The sequence below is a fragment of the Liolophura sinensis genome, chromosome 6, assembly GCF_032854445.1.
Source record: "Liolophura sinensis isolate JHLJ2023 chromosome 6, CUHK_Ljap_v2, whole genome shotgun sequence".
Lineage (NCBI taxonomy): Eukaryota > Metazoa > Mollusca > Polyplacophora > Chitonida > Chitonidae > Liolophura > Liolophura sinensis.
In genome coordinates, this window is record NC_088300.1 from 40,683,873 (window position 1) to 40,703,152 (window position 19,280).

General features: G+C 38.0%; 2 protein-coding genes across 2 annotated transcripts; one reads left to right on the forward strand and one right to left on the reverse strand.

The window, feature by feature from the left end:
* Positions 1-162: 162 nt before the first annotated feature.
* Positions 163-8,251, reverse strand: LOC135467206 (syntaxin-18-like). Its single transcript, XM_064744969.1, has 11 exons — positions 8,087-8,251; positions 7,757-7,824; positions 7,244-7,359; positions 5,833-5,910; positions 5,122-5,188; positions 4,740-4,954; positions 4,162-4,232; positions 3,134-3,192; positions 2,252-2,321; positions 1,846-1,926; positions 163-912 (listed from the first exon to the last, which is right to left on the reverse strand). Exons 1-11 carry the CDS (start codon positions 8,231-8,233, stop codon positions 817-819), a joined length of 1,068 nt encoding a protein of 355 aa, XP_064601039.1. The 5' UTR covers positions 8,234-8,251; the 3' UTR covers positions 163-816.
* Positions 8,252-8,452: 201 nt separating this feature from the next.
* Positions 8,453-12,561, forward strand: LOC135468743 (TM2 domain-containing protein 2-like). The gene is made up of 5 exons (XM_064747148.1): positions 8,453-8,613; positions 10,466-10,553; positions 10,977-11,092; positions 11,425-11,513; positions 11,855-12,561. Exons 1-5 carry the CDS (start codon positions 8,465-8,467, stop codon positions 11,977-11,979), a joined length of 567 nt encoding a protein of 188 aa, XP_064603218.1. The 5' UTR covers positions 8,453-8,464; the 3' UTR covers positions 11,980-12,561.
* The last annotated feature ends 6,719 nt before the right edge of the window (positions 12,562-19,280 follow it).

A 19,280-nucleotide genomic window follows, 5' to 3' on the forward strand; every position in this document is an offset into this window, starting at 1 on the left:
TGGTAACACTTTTGTGCTGCTTGATTGGGTCTCATGTCTGGTGTCACTGAATTTAGTCTCCTGTTCGGGAACACTAGTGTTGCCAGGTGGCTTGTTTGGTGTCTTTGACATAGTTCTATAGTGAGGCAGCTACAAACACACAGACGAAGATCTCAGATTCTTCGTCAGTGAATTCCTAACATTATCAAAAAAAATTTTGGGTACACTAATAAAGTCTGTCTCGCATGACAACCTTTAAGCTAGTTTTTCACATCTATTGTGTAATCAGGCTCTGCCAAAAATACATCAACAACACACACATCATTACAATCATCACAAACTATACCATTCTCTGCCAATACTTTATTATACACATGTTCAGGTATGGGGTAATAGAGTAAGAGACTGTTAGAAGTAGATGAAATAATGTGCCTATAGGCAATGTTATACTATGGAAGCTGTGGTTTATTTACTTATTTCATCGGTGTTTTATGCTATATCCAAGAATATTTCACCTGGATATTGGATGTGAGGACTAAACCAAACATAAACTATAGGTATATGTTTGTACTATATACACCTATGTGTTTAATTGCATTGATAAACAGAAAGACATGACATAGTAGGCAATGGCTTAATATTCTTGTGGATGTTCTCAAGGTTTCAAAATCTATTTAGAAGCTACAAAATCAACTAGCACATACAAAGCAGTGTTCTATTTCATTCAATGCTTCAAGTTTACAAGTACTAGTATATCTTAAACACATTCCTCATAAATATTATTTGAACTTGACATATATACTACATATAAATATGTACACATTTTTGAAGATCTGACTATGCATTGTACCAGTCCAGAAACAATAATGACAGTGAACAAACGACCAGAAAAAACAGAATCCAAACTCTAAATCCTGCATTCTTCTTCAAGGCCTGAAAAAACATTGATGAAATGAAGATGTGTTAATTTCCTTACCATTTCTCTTATCACTGAATACTTCCATTATCACTAATTTTTTTAATGTTTTTAACTTATACTACATCATACTTTGATTGCATTATTCTTCCAACACAGATAAAATCATATTTTGTGTAGCTGTTAATTGGACATGCAGTCATATCAACTTAAATTGTTAAGCTGATAGGGTCCTCTGTGGTAGAGGGGGTTAGCACCCCAGTGCAGTGCAATGACCCAGGAGACTCACCATGCAGTCGCTGTGAGTTCAAATCAAGGTTATGCTGGCGTTCTCTCTGGCTGTATGTGGGAAGGTTCTGCCAGCGACCTGCGGATGGTCGTAGATTTCCTCTGGGCTTTGCTTGGTTTCTTCCCACCATAATGCTGGCCGTCATCGTATAAGTGAAATATTCTTGAGTACGGCGTAAAACACCAATGAAATAAATAATTAAAAGTTAAGGGGATGAAATTACATTCAATGTAGTCCTTTTCTATAAGACAATGTTTATAGGAAATAGGATATTAGAAAAAGTCTTTTCTGAGTAGAAGTAGAGTAATCTGAAACAATTTTCAACTTCAAATCATGCAATATTAAATAATCTTCATTACGATGCCATCTTCTTGCTATGAGAGCAGTAGCACACAAAAGTAAAAGCAGTTTCGATTTATCCAAAACATTTTTTGTGGGATAAAGTTGCATGGTAACTAAAAGGGCTTACATAATAAAACAATTCAATCTGTAAGTCTGTGACTAAGATTGGCAACATAAAATGTGGCTGCATTAACCCACTAGTAAATCACTCCATCCTTTCGTTAGAGGAGTTGTTGGCTCCACTTTTCTACCTGAGAGGAAAAGTCCACCTGAGCTTCACGAACAACTGTGGTAGCATTAACCAATATCTTGGACTTACCTCACGAATCTGCTCGTTGCCCTCAGTAATATTCTCTGTGGTGCCAACAACAGTATCTGCTATTCGGTCCACGTCTTTCTCCTGTAAATAACCGGTAACTTAATCGCAGACAAGATATTCTTGGTTTAATATGTATGGATTACCTCCCTTTAGTCCACTATACCTGTTCGTTTGATTACCGACAAATTTTGTTGTTAAATACTTGGACTATTACACAGCACACTGCTGTACCCTGTACCCATGGATTAAACTCCACATACAAGACATATTTATACACAGAAAGTTGCCCTTCTACAGTCATTTACATGAGGAAGAGAACACTTCAGCACATGAAGATGGACAATTATGTGAAAACCCAGTCTATCCAATTTTATCTTTCATGCAGTATGTAACACAACAATCTTACCTGTTCAAGCACTTTCTCTGACAGAATCTCCTGTAGCCTTGAGATCTCCACTACTTTCCCTTCAATTTGCCTAACAACACAAGATCACAAGTATTATATGCAGTACTTCTTGAAATTGGGCACCAGCCTCAATAGCAAAGATTGTACAACGTCCGCATCAGGAGCGGTAGATCCAGGGTCAATCCTGGTTCGATTCACACCTAAGGCTTTAAAAGAGGAAGTTGTAACTACTTCGGTTACCTTTCAGCATGAAGGGGATAGTGCAACGACTGGTTGACAATATGTATCGATATAATGGCTCGGGCGGGGAGGCTTACTTGGCTTCAGTAAGGCTTCTCAGTGAAGCAGCACTAGAAAAAAGAGCAGTGGAAATCCGCCCTTCAACAAGGGGGCACATTACATGCACTATAAGGACTCCTTTGTCGTCATAAAATTGTTAAATACTACATTAACCCCAAGCACTCACTCATTCGAAATTGGGAACACTGAAGGGGAAATAACTACGCCTGTCACCATTTTGGACACCACTGTCCCGGGTCCAGTTCCACAAAGTTAGCTCACACTAATTTAATTGTAACTGTTAAACACAGGTGTTGTTGTGATACAGGTAGTTACAAGCAAGTTTGCTTAATATGAGCTTAGTTGGCTTTTCCACTTCAGATGTTAAAATGCTGATTCAGCATCGTTTACCTTAAACCAGGTATCATACAGGCTTGTTGTAACTCTTCATATAAAGATAACATTGTGTTTCACATAACAGAATAGGAACTTTGCATTGCTTTATAGCGATGCAAAATTATTTTCGATGAAGTCACCGAAAGAAGATCTTTTAAGCAAACATCAAACATGTTTTTCTACGTGTGGTTTTACCGAATATCATACCTGACTTCATTCATCATGCTGTTCAGCTCTTCGTATATGGCTTTATTTTCCTGCTCAAACTGTAAACAGATTCATTCTTTATTTAGCCATAAAGCACAATGACATAAGACAATTATTTATTCACCTGCTAGGTATGGAACTCTGTACTGTGGACAGATGTTTGATAGTTGCCAGTAGACAAGAGAAGTAACACTTTACAAACAACTGACATCAACTAACCCACTTTACTGAGAGATAGTCATCCACTCCAAAATAGCCTATACCATGACAATTCTAACAAGACTATAATAAATACCTGTAGGCTAACATATAAACTCAGAAGACCCAATCTTAAAGTGGAGAACATCTGACTAATGTTTATGTCCACTGAAAGACTACCATTCAACATATCTTAAACCTGCATGAAATATTTTTTTAGACTTTTTTCAACCCAGTCAAGGTTTAGTGAAACCTCGTCTTGACCTATCTTCAGAGGTGACATTTACTCTAGCTCTCTAACGTCGAAGGTTTTTCCATATAATAGTGTAAGCAGTAGCCTATGACAGATAAAAGTTGTGGACTTCGGTGAAGAAGGCCCAAGTGATATACATAGTTTTCTCGGAAATAGAACATACTGGAAGAATACTTCCTTCACTGTTTGTACTGTTGATACAGTAGGCCTACTATATCATTTACAAGGAACTTCAGCGACCCTGTTTAAATTAATTAAATAGCCGGCATATTTCTGGTTCAGGTCGTACCCTCTGGATGGGTTGTGCTGGTGATTCTGACCCCAATTAAATGTTTACAAATTTACAGTAGAATTCAATTTTTTGGCACAACTTGATCCATGCTCAATTTTGAAACACATGGAAATAAATCTAAGCACCAATGAGGCTGATCTAGGCATTCCACTCACTGGATTTTATACTTCAATTTTGTAGCTGTAGCTTCTAAGACGAAAGCAGTATCCTGTCGGTAGTAGTAGTCTGCTTGTTTATGTCCCTGCTAAATATACAATGTACAACTGGAGTAAATATATAACCTACCATCTGAGCTTCCTCTGGGGAGAAGTCTTCACCGTCAGACTCCTGCAGGCGATCCTCTTCTATACTCTGGCCTGTGGACAGAAAAGATGTCTCCGTTTATTTTGTGAATACTTCTACTTGAAGCACTACATGTAATGAAATGCACTAAAGTACTCCCCATCTGTGACATCATCGTCTCATTTGCAGAGAACATATGCAATTTTTCTGAAACAAGCCTAGCAATGGCTCATAAAAATGATGCTTAAATAATATTTTAATATTTAATATATGACATAATTCAATTGGCGGGAAATCCCCAACTGTAATGTCAGCAGTCTGCATCCAACACACTGGTGCGGAGTTCATTTGTGGTGTCCATTCGTTTTCCTTTGGTCCCTTGGAATACACCCAGCATTGTGTGAAGTTGATCGATTCGGACTGTGGAGAAAATTGATGTGCAGACATACATGAAGAGAGATTCCTTCCTTTATGGTTAGATGCTTACAGCCAACAGTGAACACCTTGTCTCCTTTTATCTAACCAACAAAATTTTACCACGGCAAATAGCCAATATTACAGTTTCATCTAAACATTAAGTCATTTCCCTCCACTAGAGCTATTCCACATACCTGCTGTCATTTGAGATTTGGCTAATCCCGCTGAACTTCTCTCCTGTAAGTCTTTCTCCACTCTGGGCCTCACTCCAGATTTCCCTTTGTCATCAGACACATCTCCCTTCCCATTCTCAGAAGTATTAATAGTTTTGTCAGTGGAATTTGACTTCATCTTCTTGCGGTCTGGTTCTAGTCTAGAGCTGTAAGGAATACAAAACCAAAATATCCTCAGTTGTCCTAAAATGAAGGCATTTTAACATGAAATACTAACAAATGTAGATTAGTAATATAATATTTACAAAATTCCCTCCAAAAAATAAACAAACACACATGATGTAAATATACTTCTTGGGAATTTCACACTCACATACGCTTCCTGTCCACCACACGCTTGACTCTAACAGCCCTCTGTTCACTGTACAGCTTACAAATATCTGCAGTATCAAAAGAGCACGTATATATATAAAACACTGTAACGAAAATAAATGCCATGTAAACAATACCTTCAGCACATCCATCAATCAAGAAATGTGATGAGTAGGGTATACAGAATGGTTTCTATCCAAGACAGACTGAGACAAGCCTACTCTTATCGGAAAAAGCCTGAATATAAAAAGCCGAATCTTGGGTACCATAGTCCTTTCCCTTTACTTGGTCCTTTCACCTTAGATTACAGTTTACTCAGTTTTGAAAACACATGGAAATAAATCTAACCACCAATAAGGCCTTTCACCTTAGATTACAGTTTACTCAGTTTTGAAAACACATGGAAATAAATCTACGCACCAATGAGGCCTTTCGCCTTAGATTACAGTTTACTCAGTGGTAAATATTGATTTTATTATTATCTGATCAGGTAGTATAGTAACATAGGTAAAATGTATAGCACTTTTGTCACCGTCAAGGTAGATTTACGTCCTGTGTATACAAGTATGACCAAGGCAAGATGCCCTAAATTAAAGATCTTGTATTTTCTGCAGTAAGCAAATCAACACTGACCCTTTGGGCTCTTAAGGAAACAGACACTATTCAGGAAATCTTTAAACATAAAAAGTGGATAACAGGCAAAGGCACTTACACTTGAGGTAAGCATCAATCAGAAACAGAACAGAGTCTCGGTGGCTTCTCACCTGAGGACTGACTTTGGTGTTAGCCTCTGAAAAATCATTTGTTATTGGCTGACTAGTGTAAAACAGTTGTTAATGAATGCATGTTACAAACACACAAATTTTACAGATATTTATTTATTTGATCCGTGTTTTACACTGTACTCAGGAATATATCACATATACAATGACAGTCAGCAATATGGTGGGAATTTTACAGGATGTGACACATCACCCAATGGCTATTTGACACTGAAAATGAGACTCCACCCAGTCTCAAACACTTCAAAAGACATTCCACACAGTGAATGTAGAATGCCACTGGACATCACATTCAAACAGTCACTGTATAGGATACCGCACACCAAACCCAAGCAAGTCACTGTACAATGAAACCTAATATGAAACCCAACTCAATCACTGCATAATGATACCAGACATGACACACCAACCATCTTTGTACAGTAACACTGTAAATAACAACCTGTTCACTTACTATAATGAGTCTGGACATTACACCCACTCACTCTAAGTATAATGATACTGAACATGACACCAATACTGTCATTGTATAATGATACTGAACATGACACCACACTTTACTGTCATTGTATAATAATGCTGAACATGACACCACACTATACTATCATTGTATAATGATACTGAAGATGACACCACACTATACTATCAGTGTATAAGGATAACGAACATGACTACACACTACACTGTCATTGTTTGATGATACTGAACATGACACCACATTATACTATCATTGCATAAGGATACTGAACATCACACCACACTATAATGTCATTGTTTGATGATACTGAACAAGAACCACACTATACTATCAGTGTATAAGGATAATGAACATGGCACCACAAAATACTGTCAATGTATAACGATACTGAACAAGACACCACACAATACTGTCATTGTATAAGGATACTAAACATGACACCACACCATACTATCACTGTATAAGGATACTGAACATCACACCACACTATACTGTCATTGTTTGATGATACTGAACATGACACCACACTATACTGTCACTGTATAATGATACTGAATATGACACCACACTACACTGTCATTGTATAATAATACTGGATGAACAAGTACTTGGTTAATTTACTACCCTGACTGTTGAATCAAAAAAGTACCAAGACTCAATGCTAATTTTCAAGATTTTTTCAAGCAAAATGTTCCTGGTATCCAAATATATATAATGTTGAAAACAATGTTAAACCTGAATCATGTAGACAGACAAATTAAACCATTTTAAGGAGTTTTTAACCAACTATAGTCTTCCTTGAAACCCTGCAGCTTGATAAGTATGTTTATGTAACTATGTTCTAGTGAGATAAAACTCTATACCGTCTCTCCTGAACTGCCTAATGGTCTCATGACAAGACTTGATGACTTTCTGACAGTCTGTGTCAATCTGATCCCTCTCACTGTCTGACATGCTCGGCGTGTCAGATGTTAGGTGACTGAGAATATCAACACAGAAACATTAAGGGCAATTTACATAAACGATTTATAGTCAGATGCATTGAATGGAGAAGGCAAGAAAAGAATACCGTAATACTGTTATACTGATACAAAAAAACAAGAATAAATTTTGAATTGGAAATCCGGTGAAACATGGAGGAATTCTACATCACATCAGCAAGTTTAAGTTTTCTGTTGAGAAAGGCATGAAATATTTCAATCAGCCATCCAAATATTTGAGCCAATGGGCTGAACTGAAGCATAACTTTGTCAAAGTGTCTTGTGATGGTCTAAATGAACTTACCAATCCATTCCAAAAGCCATCAAGCAGTGGAAAAGCATCAAACAGATATTCAAATTACACAAAGTTGAATGACCTGGCCAGAATTTTCTCACCTGCCTGCATTGATGTAATCTTTCCTATGCTGCAGTAAATAATCTCTCAGTTTAGTCATTATCTTCACCTGAGGAAACAAGCATGGTAAACATGATCCAGCATTTTGAATACATCATTTGAACAGACTGATGGGCACATGGAAGGCGCAACTGGATTTAACATTAACAGACTCGTATTGATTCCATCGATTCCAACATAAAAACCATCATAAACATTTCTTACTTACTTCTTGCGTAGTCATTAACAGTCTGAGTGATTCAACATTTTATCCGTCAAAAACACATACATTACAAAAACGAGGACTGGGCCTTTTATAACACCTTACGTACCACATCTTTCGCTTTAGTTTCAAAATCACCTTTCTGTCGAGAGTAACTGAGAATATTGCATTTGTCCTTTTCGCCCGTTCCAAGAACCCTGTTTTTTGACTTCACAGTCTTCACTGTGGCTTTAAACAAATTAGTTATATCCGACATTATGGATCTAATGTTGACGTTGACTTTCGCAGTATAACGCGCCGTAACACAATGTGCACGAAATACCTACACAAAAAGTAACCGCCCAATCCGGCATCATTTGTGACGCCTCGCCAAAGAAAGTATTTTTAACATGTATACGTGACGTCACAGATTCATGCAGATCAAGTGGTATAGCGGGGTAAAATTTACAGGAGAATTATTCCCAGGAACTGTTCAGGTGCAAGAGAGATGACGAGTGTTGTGATATCTCTGCTCCAAACGTGTACTTTGTGGCATATTTTAGAGATAACATTGTGTTCAGCCAGTGGAGAATGTTACAATGAAACATGTGGCCGAAAATACGAACCTCATTCGCCTCTTGTCTTATGTTCGTTTCTGTAAGTTAGCAAGCGAGTTCTTCACTTCAATCAGTCAAACTTAGATGGCATAGGAACTTGTTTGCACCCCTGGCCTAGTACAATCTTATCTCTCCACATTTACAGTAGGATGTGTGGAGAGACGAAATTGGACTAGGGTAGATAACAGCTCCTGTGTCAGAGGGCTGTCGTACCGGTTTCATGTCACTTCATACCTAAGTAACTTCCACCCATGTTACCTTGTTTCTTAGTTACCTCGAACCATACTTAGTATAGCTTATAATCGCTATTCATACACAATTCCATAGTTAACGTTTACTGAAGGTTACTATATACATGCCGAACAATGTTGATGTTGTTATATTTTTTGGCTGTTTTATGTTTATTTAGTGGAATATATGGGGCATCTAAAGCCAGTTGGGCGACGTTCTGGCCGCAGGTCTGTTATACAGACATTCCACTAAGACGACATCAAGTACAGATTCAAAACCAGTGCATAACTTTGTTTTTTTTTTTTTCAGCATTACTTAATATTATTTAAATCAGTATTTAATTCTCAATTCAGCCCTGTATTTTGTGTCGGAATGTAAGCAGTATTTTGCAAGCTATCATAGGTCTACATCTGAAAAGTTGCTTTCCATTTTGGGGACCGTAGTGTCAGGTCTGGCGGAATTTCTTGACTTGGACATAATCCAAAAGCAGACTTTACCATTTTTTATAATACAGAAACCTAGTTTTATCCATTAACACTTAAAGGAAGTTTATGTATTTTATTTATTTTTGCATTGAATATTGTATAAATACATAAATAAAATATAAATTGATTATAATATACAAATTTACATGTAGTTTTTATATTACCAATTAGTCAAATTTACCGTGTAGTAGCGTAGTGTTCCAGTATCATTATTATCTGGTACATGCATGTGGCTTACTGCTTGGACCTTCTGATAGCTGCAACCGACCCCTCTAGCACAGTTGGTAGAGCGTACTCTTCGGGAACAGTAGATCCAGGGTCAATCCTGGGTCGTGTCACACCTGAGACTTTGTTGTAGCTTCCTGGCTTGGTGTTAGCATGAAGGATATAGTGCAACTACTAGTTGACCCATATCAGTATTAGTATAATGGGTCGGGCGGGGCGGCTTACTTGCCTTCGGTAAGGCGTCTCAGTGAAGGAGCACTAGATAAAAGAGAAGTGGAAATATTTCCTGCAGGAGGCATATCACATGCACTTTAAGGATTCCTTCGTTGTCATATGACTGAGAAATTGTTAAGTACGACGTTAGACTCCAATGCTACATACATATAGTTTGTACAGAAAGAAGAGTTTCTTGATGATGTATTGTTGATAAGAGAATAATATATGTGGAACGAGATGCTATATAGCGACCTGTATCTTCTACAGAATCGGACCATTAGCTGATGTAGGCCTATATTCTCTGAATTGTAAAGATAGACATGATACACAAGTAGGACTCCACTCCATCTTGACTTACTTAGTGTGCTGTTTTAAAATTATAAATGGACTGACAGAACTCAGTAGGCCTATCTTTTGTTTGCATTCATAATTTAGTTAAGGTTGTTAGTTGCTCATGTTATCTGTTACTGTACTGTATGGTATACCCCATACTGTTGACTTTATTTGACAGTACATCCAGTTCATTCCAAACTCAGACCTTGCTTAATTTTAAGTTCAACATCACAGATGGAGAATACATTTATCTGACGTTGACTCATACAGTTTTATCTTTTTTTTTATATTTTGACAATATGGATTCTAGTTAACTTAAATGTGGAAACAGTAATAAGTGTTGTCAAAGTGATATGATTACAATACTAATTTTTGAAATTTCTCTTCCATTTTATTTGGCAGGCCAAATGAGTTTATAGATTGTGAACCCCCAGAGGATCTTCAAGGAAATGAAACTGCGCGCCAAATCTTAGGCTATGGATGTACAAAGGTGTGCTAGAAAAGTTAATCATTTTACTACCATACATTACTATTTTATCATAAAGCTGATACGTGAAATGAGACTCCTGTATGTTGTGATAACAACTTTATTGTGGATGATTATTTTTTTTTTTTGACTGGATACCACAAATTTGTGATGTATAACGGGTAAGCTTGAGTAAGATTACTCTAGGATTAAAGATTATGCAATATTTCATGCCTGAGAAATTCCGAAGGGCACTGATAGAATTGACATTGTTTGAAAATAATACAAGTTATAATAAGAAGAAATACCAGTACATGTATGTACAATGCCTATTTATAGCCTTCAAAAGGATATAATACATTCAATAATACAAGACTGACACTATAGGTAATGGAACATGTATATTAACGGCTGTTTTGTGTAAAGCAGATTTGTCTTTTTTATCAGTGGGGAGGGGAGAGATTTGAAAATGTACAGAAAACTGCTGTTAGGTGCACAGCTCTTCCAGACATAGAGTGCTATGGGAACAGATCATTCTTCAGGGAGGGCTTCCCATGTATCAAGTAAGCTTTCATCTTTTTTAATTGCCGTCACACAATATATTATGTCACATCCATTCATAATGCTACAGGGTGGAATGTAACATAATGGTGTTGAAAGCATGGACTGAAAATCCAGAGATCGCTGGTTCAAATCCCCAGCAGGTAATTAATTATCCATGCATCTCAGGGAAAATTAGTATTCTTGAATGATGTTCGTGCAATAATTTTTGATTCATTTTATACAAAGGAAAATTGTATATGGTCTTTCCAAGTTATATTTTATTTGAAGGCTTAATTAAACATATTACTAATGCTGGACTGTGTTGATCTTTGAATACTGATTTCATTTTCAGATACAATGGTCACTATTTCTTGAGTACCCTAATTTATTCGGTTCTCCTTGGATTTCTTGGAATGGACAGATTTTGCCTGGGACATACAGGTAATGTTGCAAAGTTTCTTATTTTGGTTGATTCTCAGCTATTAGAAATGGTGTCCTGATGTTTACTTGGAAAGTAGGTATATTCTATGGCTGAAAGGAAGTTTCAGTGCCAAAAGTAATGCTTTATTTTACAGGTCTATACGTGCCTCAGAAATGCTTTTTTGGGTGTGAATTTTTTGAGCAAACACAGTAATTGCATTCAATTTTAAGTGAACGAAAGCTATTACGGTTTGGTATGCACATCTATATTGTTGTGAGAATTTCTTTGCTATGAGTGTCATATTTGACCTTTTCCCAGGTGATCGCATTTCAGATTTTTGATGATTCTTTTCTGGCTTCAGGTACAGCTGTTGGGAAGCTACTGACTCTTGGAGGCCTTGGAATATGGTGGATCGTGGACATTATCTTATTAGTTATTGGGATGTTGACTCCGCAAGATGGGAGCAATTGGGAACCGTATTACTAGAAACCAAGGGGAATAACTCTCGTGTCTTCAGACCAGGGGAAACCACTCCTTTGTGGATTGTGTTTCGGGAATACAAACTACACATTTATGAACCTCACACCTAAGATTTGTCTGCAGGTCTCCAGCAACTGAGAGTGTAAAAATTTGGTTATTAGCATGTCTCTGTTTCGTGAATGATTGCTGTTAACAAGCCCAGTGTCATAAATGATTGCTGTTACCAGGTCCAGTCTTATGAATGATTGACGTTAACAAGTCTAGTGTCATGAATGACTGCTGTCATCAGGTTCATTGTGATAAATGACTGCTGTTACAAGGTCCAGTGTCATGAATTATTGCGGTTACCAGGTCCAAATGTCATGAGTGATTGCTGTTATCAGGTCCAGTCTCATGAATGATTGCTGTTACCAGGTCCATTCTCATGAATAATTGCTGTTGCTATGTCCAGTGTCATGAATGGTTGCTGTAAACAAGTTCAATGTCATGAATGATTGCTGTGGACAAGTCCATTGTCATGAATGATTGCTGTTACCAGATCCATTCTCATGAACGATTGCTGCTACTATGTCCATTGTCATGAATGGTTGCTGTAAGCAAGTCCAGTGTCATGAATGATTGCTGTTACCATGTCCAGTGTCATGAGTGATTGCTGTTATCAGGTCCAGTGTCATGAATGATTGGAGTTACTATGTCCAGTGTCATGAGTGATTGCTGTCACCAGGTTCAGTGTGATAAATGACTGCTGTTACCATGTCCATTGTCATAAACAATTGCTGTTACCAGATCCAGTGTCATGAATGGTTGCTGTAAACAAGTCCAGTATCCCGAATGGTTGATGTAAACAAGTCCAGTGTCATGAATGATTGTGGAAATAATCCATTGTCATGAATTCTGCAAGTCTACCCAAAGGCCAGTGGTTACTATTGGCACTGGTTTGCTCTACCAGTGAAATAAATTTAAACAAACTGATTTTGAAACTTGTTGTGGAGCAGTGAGTTAGCCAGAAACATCCCTTATTGAGGCCATTTGTTAATGCAGGGTGTCCAGATTTCATTTTCACCTATTAGTATCTCTCCCGTGTTAAAAGTGCTGAAAACAGGGTAGCACCAAAGAGCACCAGGTGTCTATTTTACGCTCTACTTGGATGGGTGGCTGGATGGGTGCAAGGGTGGCTGGCTAACCCTTTGGTGTGGATTCGATCTCTTTTCTCATGAACATCTTGAAACTCAACACTGCGTCTTTGGAAGATGAATGTTTCATGTATATAACTCTGTTGTGAGCTCAGTATTTTCATTTCTTTGATATATACACATATGTGTATATACAGTAGATTTTTCACTATCCTGCATTTTGTCATCTTGAAACCCACCTGCCCACAACCTTTAGACTGCTTGTAAATATATCAGTGTACATTTGGTGGACTAAAAAATATTTTACCAAATATTTTGTAAGTTTGTCTTCATTGAATTTCTGTCCAGGTGATTTTTCATTGTAGAATGTCTAGCCCGACTAACTGAAATTCTACATTCCAGCCTGCATGGGATTAGGTGCTTAGCTCTGAATCTCCAGGTGAGAGGAGGTTCAGTGGGTTTAAGGAGGTATTGGTTAGAGCATCTGCCTCGAAGTTGGGATACCTGGGATCAAACCAAGATCGGGTTGTATCGAAGACTTAGTAAACGTGGTACTTGTGGCAGCATGGCCTGGTGCACAGCATTGAGAGGTTAAAGCAAGGAACCCGTTTGGGTTGACATGGTGTCAGTATTTGTGACTGGGTGGGACATCATGTCAGAAGGCAGTGCATGGTTTACTCCAGTTCACAAGACAGACTGACATCATAAACTGACTATAACTGAAAAACTTTTAATTGCGCTGTACCAATCAATTAATGTATAATAAATTGATCAGTATGTAATAATAAATAAATATATAAGTAGGCCTATTGTTAAAGGTAAAATGGTTTGGCCTGGTTTAGCTTCTGTTCCAACCAGTAATACTTAACGGTTTATATATGGTTCCTACAAATTTGTGTGGGTAGAGTGAATATGGATAATTTATTATTCAATCACCTATCAAGAAAACCCTCATTACGACATGCCTTTCACTGATAATCTGTAGTAGGCCTGCATTGTGAGATAGGAAACGATCGACCCGTGACGTCTGGAGTCAACTGATCTTATTCCGACCTCGCTCGTCCCACTATGGATTTACGTTATGAGTTTTGTCAGGCGTGTACCTGATGAAGGTCGGTGGTTTCTATCCGTTTTCCTCCACCCATAAACCTAAAGTCAGATTGATGAAATATTCTTGCATACGGCATATTACCCAGTAAAATAAAAAGGCCAAAATATGTTATGATGAGCTCTAAACAGAAAGCCGCTTTACTGAAAGTCGTTACTATAACACTGATATACCTTGACTCCACTTCACGAAACGGACGTAGCGCTACGTCTACGTAACTACCCTGGCGATTTAATACCCACAGTACCCGAATACCCGAAGTGATCTTCGACAAAGTCAAAATTTCAAATCACTTTAAAATTGTTATTTCTTGCGTAACAAGATCAAACTACTGCGTTGATAACGTAAATTCGGTTAAGTCATTGTTAAACAAATTTCAGCTAAAATAAAGGAAAGCAAAGTTCAAAGTTTAATAATTAAAATTTTGGCTAAAGTATAAGATCGTTTCGTGACCCCGGGGCCAGCGAATAAGAACCAGTGGAAAGCTAGCGTAACGTCTAACAGTGTTTATAATTTCTTCTAGCCCTCCTAACAATTAAAACATTTGACTGTATTTGACCGAATGAAAACAGATCTAAAAAAAACTATATCTACCTCATATATCATCTTCTGATCCGAGAACTGCATTGGCGACAAGGAGAGGCGTCTTCAGCATTTATTCAGCCACGATCTCAACAAAGTCGGTGGCTGATTATATGCAATATTTTCTGACGAAAATCGGAAAAAATATTGTAACTTGAATATCAGGAAAATTTATATAAAATATATATAACTTCACATCCAGCCACTCCATCGTATATAGCGTCTGCCGTGTCAAATGGTGGAAGACAATAACGACAGTCATCCGTAAAATAACCTTTCCTTTGTTTTAATTATTGCCTGTTTGGAAGCCGAGAACGTTTTATTTATTATTCCCCAGTTTAATATGATGAGCATTGCGCTTGCCAAGTACGATAGTACTAAAACAAGAAACTGCACTCTAGCATTGGAGCCCGTCTTTTTGTTTTATGTTCCTTGTTTTTTTCTTTCACGGCACAAACCTCAACTCGTGGAGTGTATGCCGAGAACATTTTATTTATTATTCCCCAGTTTAATATGATGAGCATTGCGCTTGCCAAGTACGATAGTACTAAAACAAGAAACTGCACTCTAGCATTGGAACCTGTCTTTTTGTTTTATGGTCCTTGTTTTTTTCTTTCACGGCACAAACCTCAACTCGTGGAGTTTATGCTAGGTAACTTTCGGAAAACACGTTTGTCTTTAAAGTCATTTTAAAAAACGGAATTCTATCAACTGAATTCGCTTATGTCCTTACAAAGAATTACTAATCATCAAAATTATTGCCTTGAGAAGTGTGTTTCGGACAGTGGCGTACAGCTGAATATTGCAACGTTTGGTGGATATTACTTGTTTCATTTTAAATAAATCCCGTATTTGGGTGGAAATAGATCTCAATGCAAGTGATTCACTCATTGATTGCCCCTTGGAACATGCACCATTCCCAGCGCTAGTCTTATTTATTTCATTTGTCTTCACCCGACCGCAGGTGTCAAAAGCAAAGTGTAGAATCCGGGCGTGCACTAGGTATTGAATCCAAGTCCAACTTTTGTATACAACTCTAGACCATGAGTCTAACACATGTATAGTTAAGACATACGAGTACAGCACAGAGAAAGAGAGATAAAACCAGAGCAGCGACGACAGTGTGATAGTTGGCAAATGGTCACACGATATTGGTGAAATACAGCCTCTTGTCATTTTACCCCAGTTAGGGTTTTATTCTAACTGTTCGTGAAAATGCATAAATAGTGGCAAATTACACGCCCCCTAGCACCATGGCAGAATTAGGTAAAAAAAAAAGGCAGTGATGTTATTAATTATGATTAGTGATGTTGGTAATTATTCCAAATGCGGTGTGGTCATCAGCTCTTGATATATACAATAACATTAAAAGAATGCAAAAGGAAGTATTGACCAAGGGTGCATGATTTACCCCATTCATTCAGGTTGTCTCCACCCATAAGTGAAAGATTCTTGAGTATATGGCTCGAAACAACAAATAATCAGTCGATCAGTCAATATTTCAATAAAATGACGAGAATCAAGACCTCGGAGCCAAGCATAGCCAATTTGCAACCGAATTTTACGATTTTATTCAGGTCAGTTGCTTCGGTGGTTCTAGAGAAGATACAAGTCCAAGAGCTTTCATTAAAACCCAATATATGGCGGTATAGGAGACCACAAAAATGCAACAAGATGTTCCATGGCTAAGACTTTAAATTCCAGGCAGCTCACATTAGCGGTTTTCCAGACGCGTATTAACATTAATCACAGTCTTTGAATAATTTATTTATTTATTTATTTGATTTTTGTCTAACGCCGTACTCAAGAATATTTCACCTACACCAGTTTCACTTATTTCACTTACACCAATTTTACCGAGCAGAGCCCAGGGAAACCCGGCGACCATCCGCAGGCTGCTCTCACACCTTCTACGTACGACCGGAGTGGAAACCAGCTAGACTTGAATTGCACTATAGTCGTAGGCCCCAAGATGTTGGAAAAACGAAGGAAAGAAAGAAAGAAAGAAAAAGGTAAGAGAAAATCCTATACTACACAATATAGTCTTCCGACATAAAACTGAAAACGTGGAGGCTTTATAGGTTGTGAATGTTTTGTTAGTTTCGGGCGAAGAGCTGCAGGGCCACGTTCGTTCGGCATTCATCGCGAACAGTTTATACAGGGTTATCATGTCTGTATTCAGAGGCACAATGAATTTTTCTGGTTCTGAGTGTTTTTGTATGACCATTATGCTACAAAGTACGGTTCCATGCAAATTTCCACATATTTCTTCGGCATGAAGCTGTTGTCTGCTTCTGAGGTCGCAGGTTCGAATTCAGCTTCCAGTGGTTTGACTGTGGCCTTTAGACTGCCTAAATACAAAGTCCCAGGATCACAAAGGTGTCTTGCACCGATAAGTCTAGGCCCAAAACAGTTCGCTACACTAAAATTTACCGCATAGGGATTTCTGCTTTAATATAGTTTCCTCTGCCCGACTTCTGGTGTCCTCTGCTGCTCGGTGTCCGGTGACTTCTATCCATAAACCTGGGGCCGGACTGTGCGGTGTCCTCCTCCCATAAACCTGAGACCTGCCGTCTCCTCTGCCTGACTGTCCGGTGTCCTCCTCCCATAAACCTGTGACCTGCTGTCTTTTCCGCCCAAGTCTCCGGTGTCCTCTGTCCATAAACCTGAGGCCTGCTGCCTCCTCTGCCTGACTGCCCTGTGTATCCCTCCCATAAACCTGAGACCTGCTGTCTCCTCTGTCCGACTGTCCTGTGTCCTCCGCTACTTTACCTGAGGCTTTCTGTCTCCTCTGCCTGACTGTCCGGTGTCCTCCCATACCTGAGGCCCGCTGTCTCCTCCGCCCGACTCTCCGGTGTCCTCCGCCCATAAACCCGGGGTCTGCTGTCTCCTCCGCTCGACTGTGCGGTGTCCTCCGCCCATAAACCTGAGGCCTACTGCCTCCGTTGCCCGATTGTCCGGTGTCGTCCGCCCAAAAACTTGAGCACGTATGCTTGGCGTTAAACACCAACAAAACGAACAACAAATAAACATGTATTTGTTCTGACATGATTTCTACCTAACAATGAAAAATGAATCTTTGAGGTAGAAGTCTTTTATAGAATCTAGTATAAGAAGAAGTATAGTTATGTAGGTGTAAGCCCGATTTTCATTGACTGCTATAAATATCGCCTTATAACCATTCTGAATAGCCGTTTTCTTAAAATTGTAGCAAATGTTCTTGCAGGCTTTTTGCACATTGATGAACAGACGTGTGTATAGGGCTGCACAATATTTTCCACATATTATACAACCAGAAACAAACAAAGTGGAATATAAACTCAGGTATTTTATTACAGATCCTAGGTGAAAATGTGCTTAATGCATACATGTAGCTTGCTTATTTGTCCTGGTTATGTACCAGGGTCACATTGTGTATCTTCTTTTCCGTCAATAGGCCTACATGTGCTGCAGTAACATACACAGGCAGCTAAGGGGAACAACATATATCTCCATACCATGCAGCCAAATATGTAAGGGTGTAGAGATTGTTGGCTGATTCAAATATATATCTGACGTTACGAATTCACGGAAGGAGCTGCATGCTTTGATACGGGATATAAATGTATATGTTTATATATATGAGTTTCATCCGTTTATGCCTAACGAAACCGTGAGAACATAAGTGGAGAGCTTTAATATATTGGTAAATTGCACTATACCATGAACTTCTTGATCAAGTATGTGATATGCATGTAGCATCTCAAACAGTTTTGTATCGTGTATCGTTATGCGGAAAATGTTAAAACTGGGAATCTGTATTTATATTAAAGGCTGTACAATTTACGCTTTTGCAAGTTTCCCTTGACCAATGTTCTGGTCGATCCGGCTTCATCAAGAATTGCTTTTACAAAGCACTTTTCAACTAACTCGAAAGTTTAAAGATAGGTAAAATTATGCATATATAAAATTTGCTCAGTGAACTTTTTGTTCACTGTTAACATTAACATTTTTGTTAATATTACATAAATGTAACATTCATATAGCCATGAAAGGCGTTTTTTTTTACTTTTTGATTAGTCCAAAACTGCTTTTGTAACTTATTGATTAGTGAAAAAACTCCTTTTGTAAATTGTTCCATTCATGACCTCTGCACAGGATTGATGCATCACTAAATGTAACTTTGTCGCCCTGCAGGCTTTATAATGAGACACGTGTATGGCGTTCATGGCTGAATAAAATTAGATTTTAAAATTAAATCTTATAAAGATAAGATTTTTAAATGAAATATTTAACTGATTGGTAGTATCTCACTAAATATCATGTATCATGAGTTCTTATGTGCAGATTTTATTTTAAATATTTTGATAATATTTCAAAATAATATGTAAAATTATGTAGCGATTGATGTGTACATGTTATATCGATAGGAGCTCGCTTAAAATAAGAGATGGCAGACAGATTTCCATGCAGTCAGCAATGCTGGATATAGATCACTGCCGATG

Bases quoted from the DNA above. Each gene is read 5' to 3' on its own strand.
- LOC135467206 (XM_064744969.1), bottom strand. From the start codon at position 8,233: ATGTCGGATATAACTAATTTGTTTAAAGCCACAGTGAAGACTGTGAAG. The intron at 4,955-5,121 runs GTGAGTGTGAAA...TATTCCTTACAG, and splicing joins GTGGTGGACAGGAAGCGTAT to CTCTAGACTAGAACCAGACC. The intron at 1,927-2,251 runs GTAAGATTGTTG...GGTTATTTACAG, and splicing joins CAGAGAAAGTGCTTGAACAG to GAGAAAGACGTGGACCGAAT.
- LOC135468743 (XM_064747148.1), top strand. From the start codon at position 8,465: ATGACGAGTGTTGTGATATCTCTGCTCCAAACGTGTACTTTGTGGCAT. The intron at 11,093-11,424 runs GTAAGCTTTCAT...TTTCATTTTCAG, and splicing joins GAGGGCTTCCCATGTATCAA to ATACAATGGTCACTATTTCT. The intron at 11,514-11,854 runs GTAATGTTGCAA...TTCTGGCTTCAG, and splicing joins ATTTTGCCTGGGACATACAG to GTACAGCTGTTGGGAAGCTA.